The sequence below is a fragment of the Podarcis tiliguerta genome (genome assembly GCF_965153285.1).
Source record: "Podarcis tiliguerta genome assembly, chromosome: 6".
NCBI lineage: Eukaryota > Metazoa > Chordata > Lepidosauria > Squamata > Lacertidae > Podarcis > Podarcis tiliguerta.
Window position 1 is genome coordinate 74,951,253 of NC_139539.1, and position 17,953 is coordinate 74,969,205.

Sequence of the window (17,953 nt, forward strand, 5' to 3'; positions counted from 1 at the left end):
CCATCTCCTCAGAGTATTGCGAAAGGACGATGTCAATCAACATTTGATGATGTCCTTCTACCGGTCCATAATAGAAAGTGTTCTTTCATACTGCATTACGGTGTGGTACGCCGGTTTGACATCATCGGATAGGAAGTGCCTACAGAGGGTGGTGAATACAGCACAAGATATTATGGGCTGTCCTGTGAATCCGCTGGATGAAATAGCAGAAGAATGTTGCCTCAGGAGAGTGAGGAAAATTCTCAGGGGTGATTCACACCCTGGCCAGCACTTTCTTGATCTCCTGCCCTCGGGCAGAAGATATAGAAGCATGATTAGTCGCACCAACAGGGTAAAGAACAGCTTCTATTTGTGGGCTGTTAGGCTGTTGAATGAAAAGATAACAACAGGGCAACTGACTTTCAGGTTTGGTGGGCGTGCGTCAGTAAACGAGGGGAATTAAGAGTAAGAGAGCTGAGTGGGGGGTGCTTGTGTAATCTCACTGTATAAGTGACAATAAAGTATTTCAAATCAAATAGCTGCTCAGCTACTGAGCGTTCTAAATAATGCCGGCTGGTTAAGTGTGTTATAAGGAAGTGGTCCTTCTCCTACTAAATTAGCAAAAATGCACAGAGCAGCTACAAACATTTGTTGGAAGTATAAAGAAAAAGGAGACACATTCTACCACCAGTGCTGGATTTACGTATAAGCTAAACAATCTATAGCTTAGGGTCCCACTCTCTTGGGGTCCCCAAAAATTTTAAGGGGAAAAAAAACCTGGATGTACATTTCCAAAATAGAAGATAAAAAACAAATAAAATAAAACCTACATACAGCAACAGAGTTTTGTGTTGTGTAGGCTCCTGTGATGTAAGTACAGTGGTGCCTCGCAAGACGAAAAGAATCCGTTCCGCGAGTCTCTTCGTCTAGCGGTTTTTTCGTCTTGCAAAGCAACCCTATTAGCGGATTAGCGCTATTAGCGGTTTAGCGGCTATTAGCGGCTATTAAAGGCTTAAGGGATTAGCGGATTAGCTGCTAAAAGGCTATTAGCAGCTTAGTGCCTTCGAAAAAGGGGGTGGGGAGCGGAAAAAAATCGCAAGAATCGCAAGACATTTTCGTCTTGCGAAGCAAGCCCATAGAGAAATTCGTCCTGTGAAGCGCATTGAAAAACGGAAAACCCTTTCGTCTAGCGGGTTTTCCGTCTTGCGAGGCATTTGTCTTGCGGGGCACCACTGTAATGGGCCGCACCTGCTAGCCTGTTTCCTAAAATATCACTGGTTTGCTCATTTCTATATACAGGGTGCCTACATTCTGCATGGATTGGTTGCATGGCAACATGTGCAAATGGCTTGAGATACCTGTTAGGTCCATTAATTACCATATAGCACATATTCAACACAAAAAACAGCAACATATAAAGGGCCTCATTATCTTCAGTAGCGTAGGGACTCATCAAACCGAAATCCGGCCCTGTCTACCACATGTGATGGACGTGCAAGAGAACGAAAGCACATTGGGAAATGATTTATAATGAGTTGAAAAAAATGTTTAAAATAACTTTTGTGGGGGAAAACCAGAAGCCTTTTTTACTAGGAATTTTCGGATCAGGAATACTGAAGGAGCAGAAAAAACTGTTTATGTACGCAACAACAGCTGCAAGGATACTTCTGTCCCAGAAATGGAAGGAAGACAAAGTCCCTACCAGAGAAGAATGGTTAACAAAAATGATGGACTATGCTGAAATGGCAAAAATGACGGGGAAGATCAGAAACCAAGAAGACATCAAATTTAATAAAGAACAGGGAAAATTTGTAACTTGTTTAGAAGCACACTGTAAACAATTAAAAACATTGGCAGGATTTTAACAAAACTTGCAATGTAACAAGAACTATGGTAACAATTGACTATTAAGGAAGTATGGAGGACATTATACAATGCAGTTGAAAGAGAATAATCATGGAACCCATGGAGGGGTAGAGGGAAGTCTGGGATTCAGAAAATCCTATTTGTAGAGTGGTACCGCTAGTTGTGGACTTAATCTGTTTCGGGGTGCCATTCGCACCCTGAAAAGTCCGCAACTAGAGCGCCTTTTCTGCGCATGTGCGTGGCGCGATCGCTTCTGCGCGAGTGGTGAACCCGGAACTAAACACTTGCGGGTTTGCTGCGATCGTAAGCTGAAAGTCCGTAAGAAGAGTGGAACACAACACGAGGTATGACTGTATATGATTATGATTTATATACTAATGTAAATATTAAATATAAAACTGAATAAAAATATTTTTTAAAAAAGAGGATGTGGTCCTTACCAAGCAAGCAAAGGGTGTGCATGCCGTTTCTTCTGTTTTTGGCTATTTTGTCGTAAAAGCTCTCGGGCTTCCACGTATCGGTCCAGAAAACGACAGACACAACTTCTCCGAAATTGTAGAGCTGCCAAGAAAAGAGGGGAGGGAGGGAGGGGGAGCGATGATAATGAGAAAGACACCTATCAGAATAAAGACTGTAGACACAAGACTTAATATGGCGTTATGCAATGTGCAATATAGAGAGGTTTTGATGGGAAGGCCCAAATCTCAGTGTTTGGTATCTCCAGATGGGTCTGGGAAAGACGGCTACCTGCTTTTCCAAGTTGAATTCAAAAGTGGCTCATAATAACGATAAAAGGATTGACAAATTAAAAACTACAATGCCCCCGAGGAGTGTCACACTGTAGGCTGAAGTGGCGGTGAGGCTGATAAAACTTTTTTGAAAAGATAGAAATCAGCGGTTGCTTGATAGTTAAATGCAAGATTCACCAGCAACTTAAAATTATTCCCCCACACCTCTGCAGAAGATAAATGAGCTGCCACAGTGTATGTGTGTGTGTGAGTGAGATGCTTGTTCCAACGTGAGTTCAAGTGGTACCTAAAGCCCTGTGTTTCAAGATTCCAAATAGGATGGTAAACACACTTTTTAAAAATAAATTATTTTCGACATCACAAGCTGGCACGAAACGTTTACAAAAGGGATTCAAAAGAAAATGAGCTGGTTGTGAACAGTGCCCAATCCAAAATAGCAGAGGAAAATGGTACACAAACAGAACGGACAAAGATAAATCATAACTGATATTTTGAGGTACTTTCCCCCTGCCTTCAGGATCCTACGACCTTGCACATTTCACAAAATAAATTTAAAGTAGCTGTTTGTGTACAAGTCTTAAAGAAAGTCTTAGGTGCCTGGGATCAATAAGACTAGTTTTAATGGGTGAGGGGTTTTGTTCTAAGAAAAACTTTTTGGTGGAGACATTTGGGGCTTTGTAAACATTGAAAGAAAGAAAAAAACAGGGAAAGCGCCTCAAAGAAAACAAAACAGGATCCAGTGATCTCTGATGCAAAACTTTTTTTTCTTGTAAGTCAATATTTTTCAGAGTAAAATGCCCCTTTGGGAATTCCAAGTTGAACCTTGCAATGGTTTGACATGGATGTGGAGAGAATAACATTTTGCTCCCTCACTTTTTCATGCTGCTTTTTGAGTTGTTTAGATTTTTAAAAACAGGGTGCTTTTGAATCTTAACTACTTGTATCCTTCTCAAATTCCAAAAGGAGTTTTTTACCCCCAAAGATGCTGAGCTTTGCTTTGTAAATATCACCTTAGTCGAAAGAGTTGAAAGCCCGTTTTTCTATGTATGATTTCAGGGATATTCAAAGCTACTCCTGCTTATTTAATTAGGGCAGTTAGGTTCTGACACCGTCCTGGGCTTAATACAGATTAGGATGCTGAATCGCTGGTGCAGAATAATTCATATAGAAGAAGATAAGGCAGATCGTTGTGTGTCTGAGGAACAGATGGTGCTAGCGCTGGACAGTTTCTAGTTTCAAAAAATTTCTGATGTACTACTGCATTATGGATTCTCGGTGCAGAGGCTGAATTCATTTGGAAATGCAGCCAGAAGCATTCCCTTGAAAACAGAATACAAGAAAGTTTGTTCTCAACTCTGTTTTGAACAGTTGGAACCAAGGGAGAGATTTGGGAGCATACCAGCTCCAGGCAAATTATGTATTTCCGAAGGAGCAACACTAGTTATATTCTTGAATGCAAACTTTATGGGCAGCAACTGATTTCAGTGCATTATTCTTAAATTGTTGGGTCCAAGATCCTGAAGCGGGGGGGGGGGGGGGATGTTTAAAGAAATTGAAGTGTTGGAAAATGAAAGAAAAAAATATGATTTTTATTACAAGGCTCAGAAGATAGTCTCTTTTGCTGCAAAGGCTTATAGCAGGCATGGCCAAAGTCCGTTTTGGGGGCCTCGTGGCAGTATATGTTCTGGGGTAAAATCCTTTAAAAAGCTCAAGAACTTTGAAGGGCCACTATCTGACTGTTGATTCCGGACCCTAAACTGTGCTTTTATACTAAATTTCATTTTTTCTGTGTAGATTGTAATGTTTTATCATTGCTATGGCCATCGGCTAATGCAAATAAAGTTTCTATCTACCTCAACAACTTTGGGGTAAAATTGTAAAAGAAGCTCAACAATCCTAAAAAAAGCTTAACAACTTTAGTCGGCCCTCAAATCATAAAATAATCTGTCCCTCTTTGAAAAAGTTTGGGACCCGTGGCTTACAGTCTCATGAAAAAGGATTTGGAATTTATCTCAGCTAATGCCTGTTGAGTTTCTGAAGTCATATATTTCTCCTATTTTTAGTTTTGTTTCTGAAAACATTTTAACTCTTTTTGGTCCCTTATGTATGTTTTTATGTGTAGTTTTTAATGTGTTTTATTTTGTTTTACTTTTTTTTAATCTTGACGCATCCTCAAATTTTATTCAGCAGAGCGTGAGACAGCTCACATGTCAGTACTGTGGCTCTTTCATAGATGGAGACTTGTTGTCCCCATTCAGAAGTTGCCTATCATCCTACGCGGCTAAGTTAGAAGGTTTATCTTATACACCATTGGTCCAGCGACATCCCTGCCCCTTGGTCAATGGTTCTTGCTCAGTCAATGATTCTTGGAATATTACACAAGGCGTCCTCTTCAAATACAACACTTGGGTAATCCAGAAAGAGAATGAGAAATCCAGATTTTGCATTTCACAACCAAAATAGCCCTGCCAGTAACTTGCGGGGACGGGTGGGAATTTGCTCAAAATACAACCAGGAATTACTGTCAGCTGACCACTGCATTACTCCAAATAAGGGGAAAAGTCAAAAGGCAACGTTTAACCCTTTGATTCATACTTGGCTTGAGCATTTTAACTTTTGAGTATTTTGAGTATTTACCTATTTAGGTCAAAGGTCTCCCCGCCCCCTGTTGTCTTTTGCTGAATCCCAGACTTGATCACAGTCTGCCAAAGCGTACAGCTATCAGTTCCTTCGCTCTGGGTCAATGAAAGTGGTTTTAAAAATCACGAGACGGAAAGAAGCCCTTGCTCCAATGCTCAGTCCACAGAATTCTCCGTCACTCCTGAACATTATTCAGCCAGGCCCCATTGTGATGAGTTTGAGCTCTAAACGCATGTAGCTTAGAGAGCCACTCGGCTGCAGCCTTCCCAAACAGACGCAAGCCATCAGCTTAAGCTCCTTTTCTTTAAAAAGAAAAAGAAAAAAAAACCTACAAAGGTGTTTCCTGTTTTTCAGTAACCAAGGACAGACTAATGGAGCACGAGTCTTTTACATCGACGAAATCAGACTTAAACTAAAATGCAAAAAAGGAAGTCAGCCCTTCTTTTATGAGCATCAAATTCCTATCGTTTAAGAAAGCGCCCCTAACTTTTGTTGTTTCAAATCTATCGGCACAAGTCAAATCCACTGATACAAATCAAATTTGTCCCCGGCATCTGACACTCGCAGGTATACTGTCACTGATAATGGAGGCTCCATTTAGGGGGAAGGGCTAGGAGCCGTTGACAGACCCATCCCTCTGCGGATTTCTCCAATGGTCTAAGCCCACTTTGCAAGCTACCTTCCCTGGGGACCATTGCCGTGTCTCTTGTGGCAATTTAGTTTGGCGCTATGTGACATGGAACCTTTCCTTTATCTGAAACGTAGTGGAAATCGCCTTCTAAGGATGAAAAGTGCAATAAACCCACCCTTTGTGGCTCGTATGTGTACCTGAGGCTCAGCTGTTTCTCAGCTCCAGCCCCAGATGCAACTATACAAATAAATTCTTCTTCTTCTTCTTCTTCTTCTTCTTCTTCTTCTTCTTCTTCCTCTTCTTCCTCTTCTTCCTCCTCCTCCTCCTCCTCCTCCTCCTCCTCCTCCTCCCCTTCCCCTTCCCCAGCTTCACGACAACCAGTGCGGAGAACCTCTCTTAGCCTCTCCAATATTTGCTTCTGGGGAGTGTAGATGTGATTTAAATCATGATTTAAATCACTAGTCAGTAAGACTTGATTTAAATCAAAAAAATTTACAGAGAGACTCATTCTTGCTGGTATAATCTTAATATTTACAACCAGATGAAGGTTTCATTTTTGGAATAATAAATTTTCTGAGTAGTTTTTACAGTTATATCAAAAATTACTGATTTGGTTATACCATTAGAAATACATAGACAGGTGTTTATATTTGGACAGCTTTTCTGCTGTACTTTATTGGAAGGAGAAAAATAATCATTTCCTTAATAACAATTTAAACAAGTTATTTAACTAAAACAATAACATCATGGCGTATGTATCCATGTTTGTTCACTGATGTGGTTAAACAATTTTTTGTTAAAACAATACCAGACTGAGTTTTAACACACATGAAAAACTCAAAATAAATCCTTATTTCCTGATGAATAGCCTTGGGACTATACTGTAACTTAAACAGAAAACTATCTTTAGAAAGATTTTCCCTTCAAAAGCAATTTACAGTGGACCCTCCGTATACGAACTTAATTCCTCCCGGGGGTCCGCAGTGACGTAGCGTGGGTTGTCAGCACCTGGGGCAAGGCAAGTAATTTGTGAGTGAGCCAGGTAGGGGCAGAGAGCTGCGAGTGCGAGTGCCCCCCCAGATGTTGCGCCCGGTGCAGCCGGCCCCCCCTGCACCCCCACGCTACGCCACTGGGGGTCCGTACTTACCCTGAAAAGTCGGTATCCAGAGACACCGCTTCTGCGCATGTGCAAAGCACAATAGAGCACTTCTGCGTATGCGTGAAGAGTGCTTCTGCGCATGGCGAAACCGCACGTCCGGGTTTGCAACCCGAAATTACGTTACCCAAAGGTAACGTAACCCGGGTACCACTGTATTTTAAAAATCTGATTCAAAGTTTAAAAAAATCTGACTTTTTTATTTTTATTTTTTAAGCCATTGATATTTATTCACCCTGTTTCCAGGGCATCAAGAACAGCATTGCCCCCATTCATAAAGCTTTTCCTTCTTAGAAGCTCAGTTACATCATGATGTTTTATAAAAAAGGAGAGAGAGAGAGAAAGGAAACGCCACAGAAAGTCTGGCCACAAAGTGTGCAACTCCTCACAGCTGTTTCCTACAGATTGGAAGGCGTGCCTCTGCAGAAACCCTTTTGGAGAAGTAAACAGAGTTGTGGTTTCCCGCTGCCGGGACGCCACGTGCGCGAGAGGAGTTACCTGGAGGCCGCAACAGCCGACGGCGTTGAGTATGGAGGCATTGTGGATGACTCTGTAGGGCACTCCCAACTTCACCGCCCGGAGGACGAGGTCACTGTGTGTTGTCGCCCTGCAGTAAGGAGGAAGTGGGTTATATGGGGTGTACAGAGGGCCTGAACTGGGCCTCACTGACTTAAAACAGCCTTCCACAACCTGATGCCCTCCAAACATTCCTTGGATTCCCAAATTCCTATCAGCCCCCAGCCAGTACTGACCGATGGGCAGGGATGATGGGAGTTGTAGTCCAACAAAACATCTGAAGAGCACTGTGTATGTGTGTCTATTATGTGTGGGGAGGCCGTTTAAGAATACAGTGGTACCTCGGGTTACAGACGCTTCAGGTTATAAACGCTTCAGGTTACAGGCTCCGCTAACCCAGAAATAGTACCTCAGGTTAAGAACTTTGCTTCAGGATGAGAACAGAAATCGCATGGCGGCAGCAGCGGGAGGCCCCGTTAGCTAAAGTGGTACCTCAGGTTACGAACAGTTTCAGGTTAAGAATGGACCTCCAGAACGAATTAAGTTCTTAACCCGAGGTACCACTGTACTTCTACCCAGTTCTCTTTTTCCAGAAAAGGAGGTGCCGGAACTCGCCATGAGTGAGTTATCTTAGAATGGCAATGGCGCCGACCTGAGAGGTGCCATAACGGAGTTCCAGTGAGTTCTGGCTGGAAAAAATGTCCTGCTTCTACCAAACTTCTCACAGCTACTCAAATAAATAAGTGCCTGTACGCATATAGGAAGCACAGGAAGTATTTTTTTTTAAAAAAAAGGAGAGGCGAACTCAAAGTGCTGGAGGAAAAGAAACACACTTTTTATTTTCTGCAATTAAGTGCATTCCTCTTTCTTCAGCACCTCAAGGTTGGTTCTCCTGTTTCGTCCTTTGCGAAAGACACATAATGCATCATACACAAACAAGTAAAGACCCTGAGGGTGAAATCTGTACACTTTTTGACCGATAAAGCCTTAAACGGCTCAGGACCACAAGTACAATCAGGCGCAGGTTCTAAGTTTGCACTGAAGACACTTTAGCAATGTAACCATGCGGAAGGTGAAGGAGGCAGCTTTTTTTGCAGTTTAACTTGAATAACGCTGTAATAACGCAGTTTTGCCTGCTAGTTAGACCTCCCCTTCTTTTTTGCCTCTCACAGAAGACTGCAGAGCATCTTGCTGACTGGCAAACATCAGCAGGCAGAGCAGCACTGGCATAACTCCCATCCTCTTCTTAATTACTGTGCAAACGGGCCGTTGTGCAATTGTAAACGAGAAACTTTGCATGCATGCTCTAAACTTGCACCAGTATGCCAAAGGGGTTTTGTTTTCTAACTGTTCCCATTTGCTATTGAGGAGAACTTTGGGAAAGATGGATTGTCCCCCCTCAGGAGTGCTAGATCTGTACTGCATATGCCAGACAGACTTCTAACTTTTTATTTTTCCTTTAAAAAATCCACTCTCTTTAGAGGGACGTACAGAAACAAATGGTTGGGCAAAGTCAAGGGAAGAGTACGAGAGTGGACAAACAGCATGCAAATTAATAATAATAATAATAATAATAATAATAATAATAATAATAATAATTTATTTGTACCCTGCCCATCTGGCTGGGTTTCCCCAGCCACTCTGGGCGGCTTCCAACAAAGATGAAAAATACACTAAAATGTCACATATTAAAAATTAAGGCACAGATTGATGGGCCTCCCCCCTGTTGAAAGCAGATTGCCATCCTCACTTTTGCTCAAAAGGGTCATCTAAATCTATATGGCCTGCCCCATCTGAACTATTTTGTGGGGTGGCGACGCTTGCAAGGCAGACCCACCCAAAGATAGCTGCCAAAACATAACCTCTTCTGCGGCACCTACGATTCCTGAAAGCCCCGACTTTGTAAATGTTGCTGCTCAAGTATTCATCAATCATGTTCACTGCATTAGGCAGCCGGGTGTGGAAATGCATTTAAATAAGAAACGCAAAGCTGAACAATGGCTTCAGCTGCCCTCTTTTCCCCAAGGTGTCTTAGTTCAGTGCTGCTCATTCCATGGAGGTGAGCAGGGAACAGAAACAGCATCTGGTGGGGAAGCATGATTAAGCAGTCCTTTTGCAGCCACAGGCACTGAATTTCCAAAAGCGCCCCGGAAAGTCTCTCTCTGCCTAGTCTCCTTTCCTAACATTTTGTGTCACTTGGAGTTTTTAGACACTAGCCAAAGGGAACTGGATTTACAGCTTTTCCCATATAGGGTCTGCGGTCACTTCTTGATTCTAGCTTGTCACCAGAGGCTCTGGTGGCCCAGTGGCCCAGAATACTGACTGCCAGCTATCGCTGTTCCTGGACAAGGTTTAGCCCGAAACTTAGGAACGTCCCAGCTTCACCACCACAATGTGTTCTGTGTGGAGCTACCCTTAGAGATGGCACGGTGACTATCTGTCACTAAGCCCAGTTCAAGGGGATGATTTTGACATAGGTAAAGGTAAAGGGACCCCTGACCATTAGGTCCAGTCGTGATCAACTCTGGGGCTGCGGCGCTCATCTCGCTTTATTGGCCGAGGGAGCCGGTGTACAGCTTCTGGGTCATGTGGCCAGCATGACGAAGCCACTTCTGACGAACCAGAGCAGTGCACAGAAACGCCGTTTACCTTCCCGCCGGAGCGGTACCTATTTATCTACTTGCACTTGACATGCTTTTGAACTGCTAGGTTGGCAGGAGCAGGGGCTGAGCAACGGCAGCTCACCCTGTCGCGGGGATTCGAACCGCCGACCTTCTGATCGGCAAGTCCTAGGCTCTGTGGTTTAACCCACAGTGCCAGCATGGAGACAGACAAACTGGAAAACCCTGCTACTATCCTTCCCCTGAGCCACAATTGTCAAGGATGCTTTAGCTGAGATTCCTGCATTGCAGGGGGTTGGAGTAGATGAACCCTGGCATCACTTCCAACTCTACAATTCTATGATTAGCCAGGGAACCCCTAATAGTTGAACCATCTTTAGTGTTACACTTGAGCTTGGAATAGGGGTTTCTCTGAAATCAGACAGCAAAGGTTCTGGCGACAGCTCAAACTATTTCTGTCCTTTGGGGCCTTTGGACAAGAGTACTTTCCTGTTGATTATAACTGTTGATCAAATACAATGGATACCGTGATTGCTTAGCACAAGGAGCTTTCAATGGATTTATTCTTGTATGGCAGCCTTTCTCAAACTTCGGCTCCCAGATGTTCTTGAACTTCAACTCCCAGGACTGCTCAGGACTGCAATACTTCAAGGATTTGCCTCTTTCCATATGAACCTACCCGGACCCTGAGATCACCTTCTGAGGCCCTTCTTCATGTGCCTCCTCCTCAAGGGTGGCAACACGAGAACAGGGCCTTCTCTGCAGTGGCTCCCCGTCTGTGGAATGCTCTCCCCAGGGAAGTTCGCCTGGCTCCTTCATTATACACTTTTAGACACCAGGCAAAAACGTTCCTTTTTAACCAGGCCTTTGGTTGATTTGATTGACATCCTATGCCCTTTTAAAATGTGTTTTTTTTTGGGGGGGTGTGCTATCGGGTTGTTGTTTTCATTTTTATTAGGTATTTTGTGGTTTTATATCTTAATTTTATTCTGTGAACCGCCCTGAGACCTCCAGGTATAGGGCGGTATATAAATTCAATAATGATCATCATCATCATCTCTGACCACTGGGCTGACATGCAAAAAATATTTTTGCTGCAGCAGTACAAAGGCGCAAAATTTTAATAACATTGTTACTTCCATGAATGGCGTAATGACTTTAGTCTCTCAGCCTGGCATCATCTGCCGTTAAGTACCAGCTCAATTAGAAAAGAGGGGAGGAGGAAAATGGTATCCTAATATTCCCTAGAGGCATATTTACATTAATTACTCCCCCCCCCCCGCTTGACACATACATTTCTTTATAAGGAGGGTGCCCTCTCATGATGTGCGCGGTGATTACGTTTTCCCAGCCCCCTCCGCCCCCCGCGGCTAACATGGCAATATTAATTTTGAATCACCAGCTGGAGACAAAAAGCTTGTCTCCTGTATGGCTTGACATTACAGATTGATGATGCTTGACTAGCTAGGGCCTCCTTGCAACAGAAAGGGCTGTGGCTTCCAGGGGGAATAGGAAAACAGAACTTAAGAGGCTTAATAGACCAAACCGATAAGGCCTTTGCCACAACCCAGATGTCCGCAGTATACATTAGAAGTGTGTAAGGAACATCGCAGCACCAAAAGCAAACACATGGCTCAGAGCTGCAAAAGCGTAATTGAACCGAAACCGCCTTTCAAACAAGTATAATCGAGCATCTTGGGCAACGAATAAGAAAAGCCATGCAGGGGGAAATCCAGTCGAATTGCTTTTTGGACAATTGCCACGGATTTTAGGGCTGTCACCTCATTATTGATGGGACAGTTTATATAGGAATACAGGCCTTCTGTTCACTCGAAAGATGTGCTCCGTATTTTGGCAGACGGGAGATTCCTGATCTACTAACCATAGCTAGGAAACCAGGGGTGCACCACGGCTAGCTAGCATCCTCTCCAGTGCTTGAAATTTGCCAGGCGCCTTTTGCACCTGGCTATCTGCTACTTGCGACCAAGGGAAGTTGCCCGGGTGCCAGAACGGTGTCTGACGTCTCCACCATCTGGAGGTGCATGCCTGGGGATCTGCACAAATCAAAATGTATTTCAGGAACCAAAAAGTTGCATTGAAACATACCGCTTTGGAGCCATCTGACCCAAAAATGGCAGCCAGGCATTCTGTTTTGGTGACTGTAACCCTGGTTGAATGAGCCATTTGGCGCCTAACTTATATATCTGAGTTTCTAACACTGGTCAGAGCAAGGCCAGAGCTCAGGGGTGATGGGAGTTGTAGTCCAACAACATCTGGGGACCCACAGGTTGAGAATCGCTGGGTTAAAGTTTAACATGGCACTGGTAACAGGAATATTTAGAGGTGTTGCCTCCCCTTACCCAAAAGGATCTCCAACTACAAGAAAAGCCACGTCACATTGATGTGCACCCTTCAGGATTGTATCTGCTTCTTGTTCTACAGTTTCTCTGTCGGCGAGAATCAGTTCTTTGCCATAAAACTCCTCCTAGGGGGAAAAGAAAGGGGGTATTATTTCACCCAGAGTTGTATCCCACCTTCCCTGCAAAGAACTTAGGGTGCATCTACGTACCAGTGCTTCCTTTCCAACAGTGAGGATCGACGTGTAGGCTTCCAGGTATACTCGGCTACACTGCTTTATTACCTCCAGGCCTTTAACTGTAATATCTTTGGCATCTCCAAGTCCAAGTCCAATCAGGTAAAGCATTATTATTATTATTATTATTATTATTATTATTATTATTAAATTTAAGGAATGGAAAAGAATAGACACCAATTCCAGGGTGGAGGGCTTTGCAACCTGCCAAAAAGTTGAAAAAAGAACAAAAAAAGCAATCAGAAATTCTGTACATCGTTGTTAGTTAATGGAACACTGTAAATAATTTTGTTCTGTGAACTGTCTTGAGACCTCCGGGTATAGGGCAGTATATACATTCAATTAACAACAACAATAAATAAACAAATAAGGTTTTTCCCCAGTAAAATTTATTTCTAGAATTACAGGTTTCCATAAGCAGTAAAAGAAAGTAATATACGGCTACTATTTATTTGTCACCCAGTGCAAAACATCTCTAGGTGGGTTATATAACAATTAAGAAATCATCAAGTTTTGCAATAAAGCAACAATACCCCTCCTCTAAAATTATATATAGCACAGAAACACCAGCAAGCATGGTAGTCATATTCCTACAAAAGCATGGGAGAAGAGATAGGTTTTAACCTGGCGCCGAAAGAATGTTGCTATCAGCGTTTCACAGATGCGAAGCTACAACCGAAAAGGCCCTGTCCTTTGTTGCCATCTTCCAAACCTCTCAGAGAAGCACCTGGATAAAGGGTCTCAGGTGATGGGTATGTTTGAGTCAGGAGATGGATACTGGGGTCCATATGATGCATTTTGGTTAAACCAGCACTAAGAATCGGGATCAGAAATGGATTGGTAGACCTTTCACACATGAGGGTCATTTAGCCCAACCCTCCCTGCGATGCAGGAATCTCAGCGAAAGGGAAAGACAGCACAAGACTCTATCGATGATGATGATGATTTACTGAATTTTTATACCGCCCTATACCCGGGGTAAGGGACGCGGGTGGCGCTGTGGGTTAAACCACAGAGCCTAGGACTTGCCGGTCAGAAGGTCGGCAGTTTGAATCCCCGCGACGGGGTGAGCTCCCGTTCCTCAATCCCTGCTCCTGACAACCTAGCAGTTCAAAAGCACGTCAAAGTGCAAGTAGATCAATAGGTACCCCTCCAGCGGGAAGGTAAACGGCGTTTCTGTGCGCTGCTCTGGTTCGCCAGAAGCAGCTTAGTCATGCTGGCCACATGACCCGGAAGCTGTACGCCGGCTCACTCAGTGAGATGAGCGCCGCAACCCCAGAGTCGTCTGCGACTGGACCTAAATGGTCAAGGGGCCCCTTTACCTTTGATACCCGGGGGTCTCAGGGCGGTTCACATGATAAAATCAAGATATAAAACCACAAAATACATAATAAAAATAAAAACAACCACCCAATAGCCCCCCCAGCCCCCAACGCAGCACGACACCGTACCAATACAGGACATACACTGCGATACGGGACAACCCCTAAGGTGGCAACCTCGGCCAGGACACGGGACTGCAGGCTTACGTGAGAAACCCCACCACCACCATCACGCACACCTGTACACGCACCAATATGCAAAGCAGGGCTCGCTTAGCACCGGCTGCTGCGGCTCCTGCCATTGGCCGGAGAGTCCCATCACTCCCCCCGCCCCCCGCTTGCTCCCGCCTCCCCGCTCGGACTCACACGTGCGCCGCCAGCGGAGCGCTTCTCAAGCCGCCGCTGCCTCTTCCGGGCATCCCCGCCGCTTTGCCGTAAAGCGAGCGGCTTCGCGACAGTTTCGCGGCGGCCGGAGCCGAGAGACAGAACGAGGAGCGTCTGGTTGTGGGGGGAGGAGGAGATGAAGGAGGAGGCGGCGGCGGCGCGCGGATGGCGCCTGGGCCGCTGAGGTGGGAGCGGCTCGCCATGAGCGCGTGGGCGGCCGGGAAGGCGCTCGCGGGGCCCTCGGCCCGCCTCGCCAACGGCCTAGAGATCCCCATGCTGGGGCTGGGTAAGTCCGCAGGCCGCCCCCTCGCTCGCTTGGTGGATCACACTCACTACATTCCTGTCATAATATAATATGACATATTATAACATAACATAAGCCACCCCCTCGCTCGCTTTGCTAATAACACTCATTATATTATTATTATTATATAATAAATATTATATAATATAATACAATATACCATATTATAACATAACGTAAGCCACCCCTCGCTCGCTTTGCTAATAACACTCATTATATTATTATTATAATAAATATTATATAATATAATATACAATATAACATATTATAACATAACGTAACCCGCCCCTTTGTGCGCTTTGTTGATTACACTCATTATATTCCTATAATAATAAAATATAATAAATACTATATGATATAATATAATACAATATAACATATTATTACATAAGCTGTTCCCCTCGTGCGCTTTGTTGATGACACTCATTATATTCCTATAATAAAGTATAATAAATATAATATTTAATGTAATACAATGCGGGACGCGGGTGGCGCTGTGGGCAAAACCTCAGCGCCTAGGACTTGCCGATCACATGGTCGGCGGTTCGAATCCCCGCAGCGGGGTGCGCTCCTGTCGTTCGGTCCCAGCGCCTGCCAACCTAGCAGTTCGAAAGCACTCCCGGGTGCAAGTAGATAAATAGGGACCGCTTACCAGTGGGAAGGTAAACGGCGTTCCGTGTGCTGCGCTGGCTCGCCAGATGCAGCTTGTCACGCTGGCCACGTGACCCAGAAGTGTCTGCGGACAGCGCTGGCTCCCGGCCTTTAGAGTGAGATGAGCACACAACCCTAGAGTCTGGTAAGACTGCCCCGTATGGGCAGGGGTACCTTTACCTTTACCTTTAATGTAATACAATATAACATATTATAACATTATAACATAACATAAGCCACCCCCTCGTGTGCTTTGTTGATGACACTCATTATATTCCTATAATATAATATAATATAATATACACACACAAAAACCCATTCCCGCCTCTTTTCCCTCTCACGAATCACAAAGCGGCTCGCAACAAGAAAGGGCAACGGCTTAAGGAAGTCAAACCTTGAAATGATGAAATGATTGTACAATTAATGAAATGTATAAATTTGAAAAGTATAAATAAAAACTTGGGGGGGGGGAGGCAACAGCATGGGCAGAACAAACAGCGTTTTGCCTTTGCTGCACAAACCCTATGGGATAATCAATAGATCACTTGCAATGGTTTTATTTGCTTCAATGCATTCAACATCATCATTTGCCCACCTTTGATCTTCCAAGGAACCCTGTGAGGTAGGTTAGGCCTCTGGATACTTGGTAGTGAAAAGCAATAGGTCAGTTCGTCTGGCTGTTAACGAGAAGGTTGGTGGTTTGAGCCCACCCTTACTGGGAGCCTTGTTTTATTAAGGAGATGTTTGGGTGGTGATACTTGGCTCTGTGGGTAAAGGGTAAAGGGACCCCTGACCATTAGGTCTAGTCGTGGCCGACTCTGGGGTTGCGGTGCTCATCTCGCTTTACTGGCCGAGGGAGCCAGCGTACAGATTCCGGGTCATGTGGCTTCAGATTGGCAAGTCCTAGGCTCTGTGGTTTAACCCACAGCGCCACCCACGTCCCTACTTGGCTCTGTGACCATACCTTAAATCCTGTCCCTCCTCCTGTAGAATTATTTCCCCATGCACATCCCAAGGACAGAAAAGAGGGCTTTTGTTTTTGTAGATGTTGGCAGTGAGGCATCAGAAAATGGTCTTTGGTGATGTAATATCTCCTTGCTGGTCCTCTTTGCCTTAGTTAATCACTTTCCTTTCATCAGTCAAGCATCCAAACATCCAGCGATGATAATGATGAGGATAATGCTAATTAGCCTTTCTGTAGTACACTTCAAGTGTTCAAAGTGCTTCACTATCTTAATAACCCTTACATAGTGATTAACTCAAAAAATGAAAGGTGGGTGGAAATTCTCATGCATAATAGGCAATGAAAGGGAGCATTATAACCTTTACCTGTGGCTAAGAGAAAAGGAAGGGGTTATTTCTCTGCCTGTCCATGGCCGCTATGCTGCATCAGCTCACGGTGATTCAACAGCAGCATAGTATTCACCAGCTACTTGCATTCAAGAACTACATAAAATTAGCAGGAGGTCACTCTTCCCTAGTTGCTCAGGCATGCGAGTTTTCATTATGAAGTTTGGAAAGTCTTTTTCTCTCATCAGTGGAGCAGAGCAAATAAATGTTCTTTCCCTAGCTACGCCCCTTTGAGAAGTGGAGAAAGGGATTATTTTGTTCATTGAACTGCAGTTGATGTGGGGGGAAAAGGGCTTCCTTGCATTACGACACACTCGGCTTTCTCTTGAACTGATCCCGCTGTTAACTTTTTCAAAAAGACTGTGCGTGCGCAAACACACTCGCACACCCTGCAGCTATCAAAACTGGCATCTGGGTTGGCTGCTCAGCAGAGCCCAAGCAGTAAGAACTTGCCCTGTGTCTGGTAAAATTAGTGGCAAAACTCTCGTTGATAGTAAGGCACTCCTTGCTGAAGTCTCAAGTAAAATCCCGAAGAGCAGTGTCCTCTTCCTATTGAAGGAATATTTGAAGCTGGTGTTGTTTAGTCGTTTAGTCGTGTCCGACTCTTCGTGACCCCGAGGACCAGAGCACACCAGGCACGTCTGTCTTCCACTGCCTCCCGCAGTTTGGTCAGACTCATGCTGGTAGCTTCGAGAACACTATCCAACCATCTCGTCCTCTGTCGTCCCCTTCTCCTTCTGCCCTCCATCTTTCCCAACATCAGGGTCTTTTCCAGGGAGTCTTCTCTTCTCATGAGGTGGCCAAAGTATTGGAGCCTCAGCTTCACAATCTGTCCTTCCAGTGAGCACTCAGGGCTGATTTCCTTAAGAATGGATAGTTTTGATCTTCTTGCAGTCCATGGGACTCTCAAGAGTCTCCTCCAGCACCATAATTCAAAAGCATCAATTCTTCGGCGATCAGCCTTCTTTATGGTCCAGCTCTCACTTCCATACATCACTACTGGGAAAACCATAGCTTTTACTATACGGACCTTTGTTGGCAAGGTGATGTCTCTACTTTTCAAGATTCTGTCTAGGTTTGTCATTGCTTTTCTCCCAAGGAGCAGGCGTCTTTTAATTTTGTGACTGCTGTCACCATCTGCAGTGATCATGGCGCCCAAGAAGCTGGTAGAAAGTGGAAAACCAGGAGCTT

General features: G+C 44.4%; 2 protein-coding genes across 6 annotated transcripts in view; one reads left to right on the forward strand and one right to left on the reverse strand.

Annotated features, from left to right (window-relative positions):
• DPH5 (diphthamide biosynthesis 5) overlaps positions 1-16,996 on the reverse strand; it is a 29,897-nt gene extending 12,901 nt beyond the window's left edge. The window contains exons 1-5 of one of the 2 annotated variants that reach the window (XM_083445242.1): positions 16,742-16,996; positions 12,728-12,955; positions 12,519-12,643; positions 7,520-7,628; positions 2,286-2,406 (exon numbers count right to left, since the gene is read on the reverse strand). In XM_083445242.1, coding sequence (XP_083301368.1) covers positions 2,286-2,406; positions 7,520-7,628; positions 12,519-12,643; positions 12,728-12,862 — 490 coding nt within the window. In that variant the 5' untranslated portion in view covers positions 12,863-12,955; positions 16,742-16,996. Of the gene's footprint in view, positions 1-2,285; positions 2,407-7,519; positions 7,629-12,518; positions 12,644-12,727; positions 12,956-14,439; positions 14,538-16,741 lie in introns of those variants that run through there. The other variant, XM_083445243.1, reaches the window with a different exon arrangement.
• Positions 14,585-17,953, forward strand: part of LOC310679672 (putative oxidoreductase ZK1290.5) — a 66,561-nt gene continuing 63,192 nt past the window's right edge. For 2 of the 4 annotated variants that reach the window (XM_083445239.1, XM_083445238.1), the window contains exon 1: positions 14,619-14,743. In XM_083445239.1, coding sequence (XP_083301365.1) covers positions 14,623-14,743 — 121 coding nt within the window. In that variant the 5' untranslated portion in view covers positions 14,619-14,622. Of the gene's footprint in view, positions 14,744-17,953 lie in introns of all 4 variants that reach the window. The other 2 variants (XM_083445241.1, XM_083445240.1) reach the window with 2 other exon arrangements.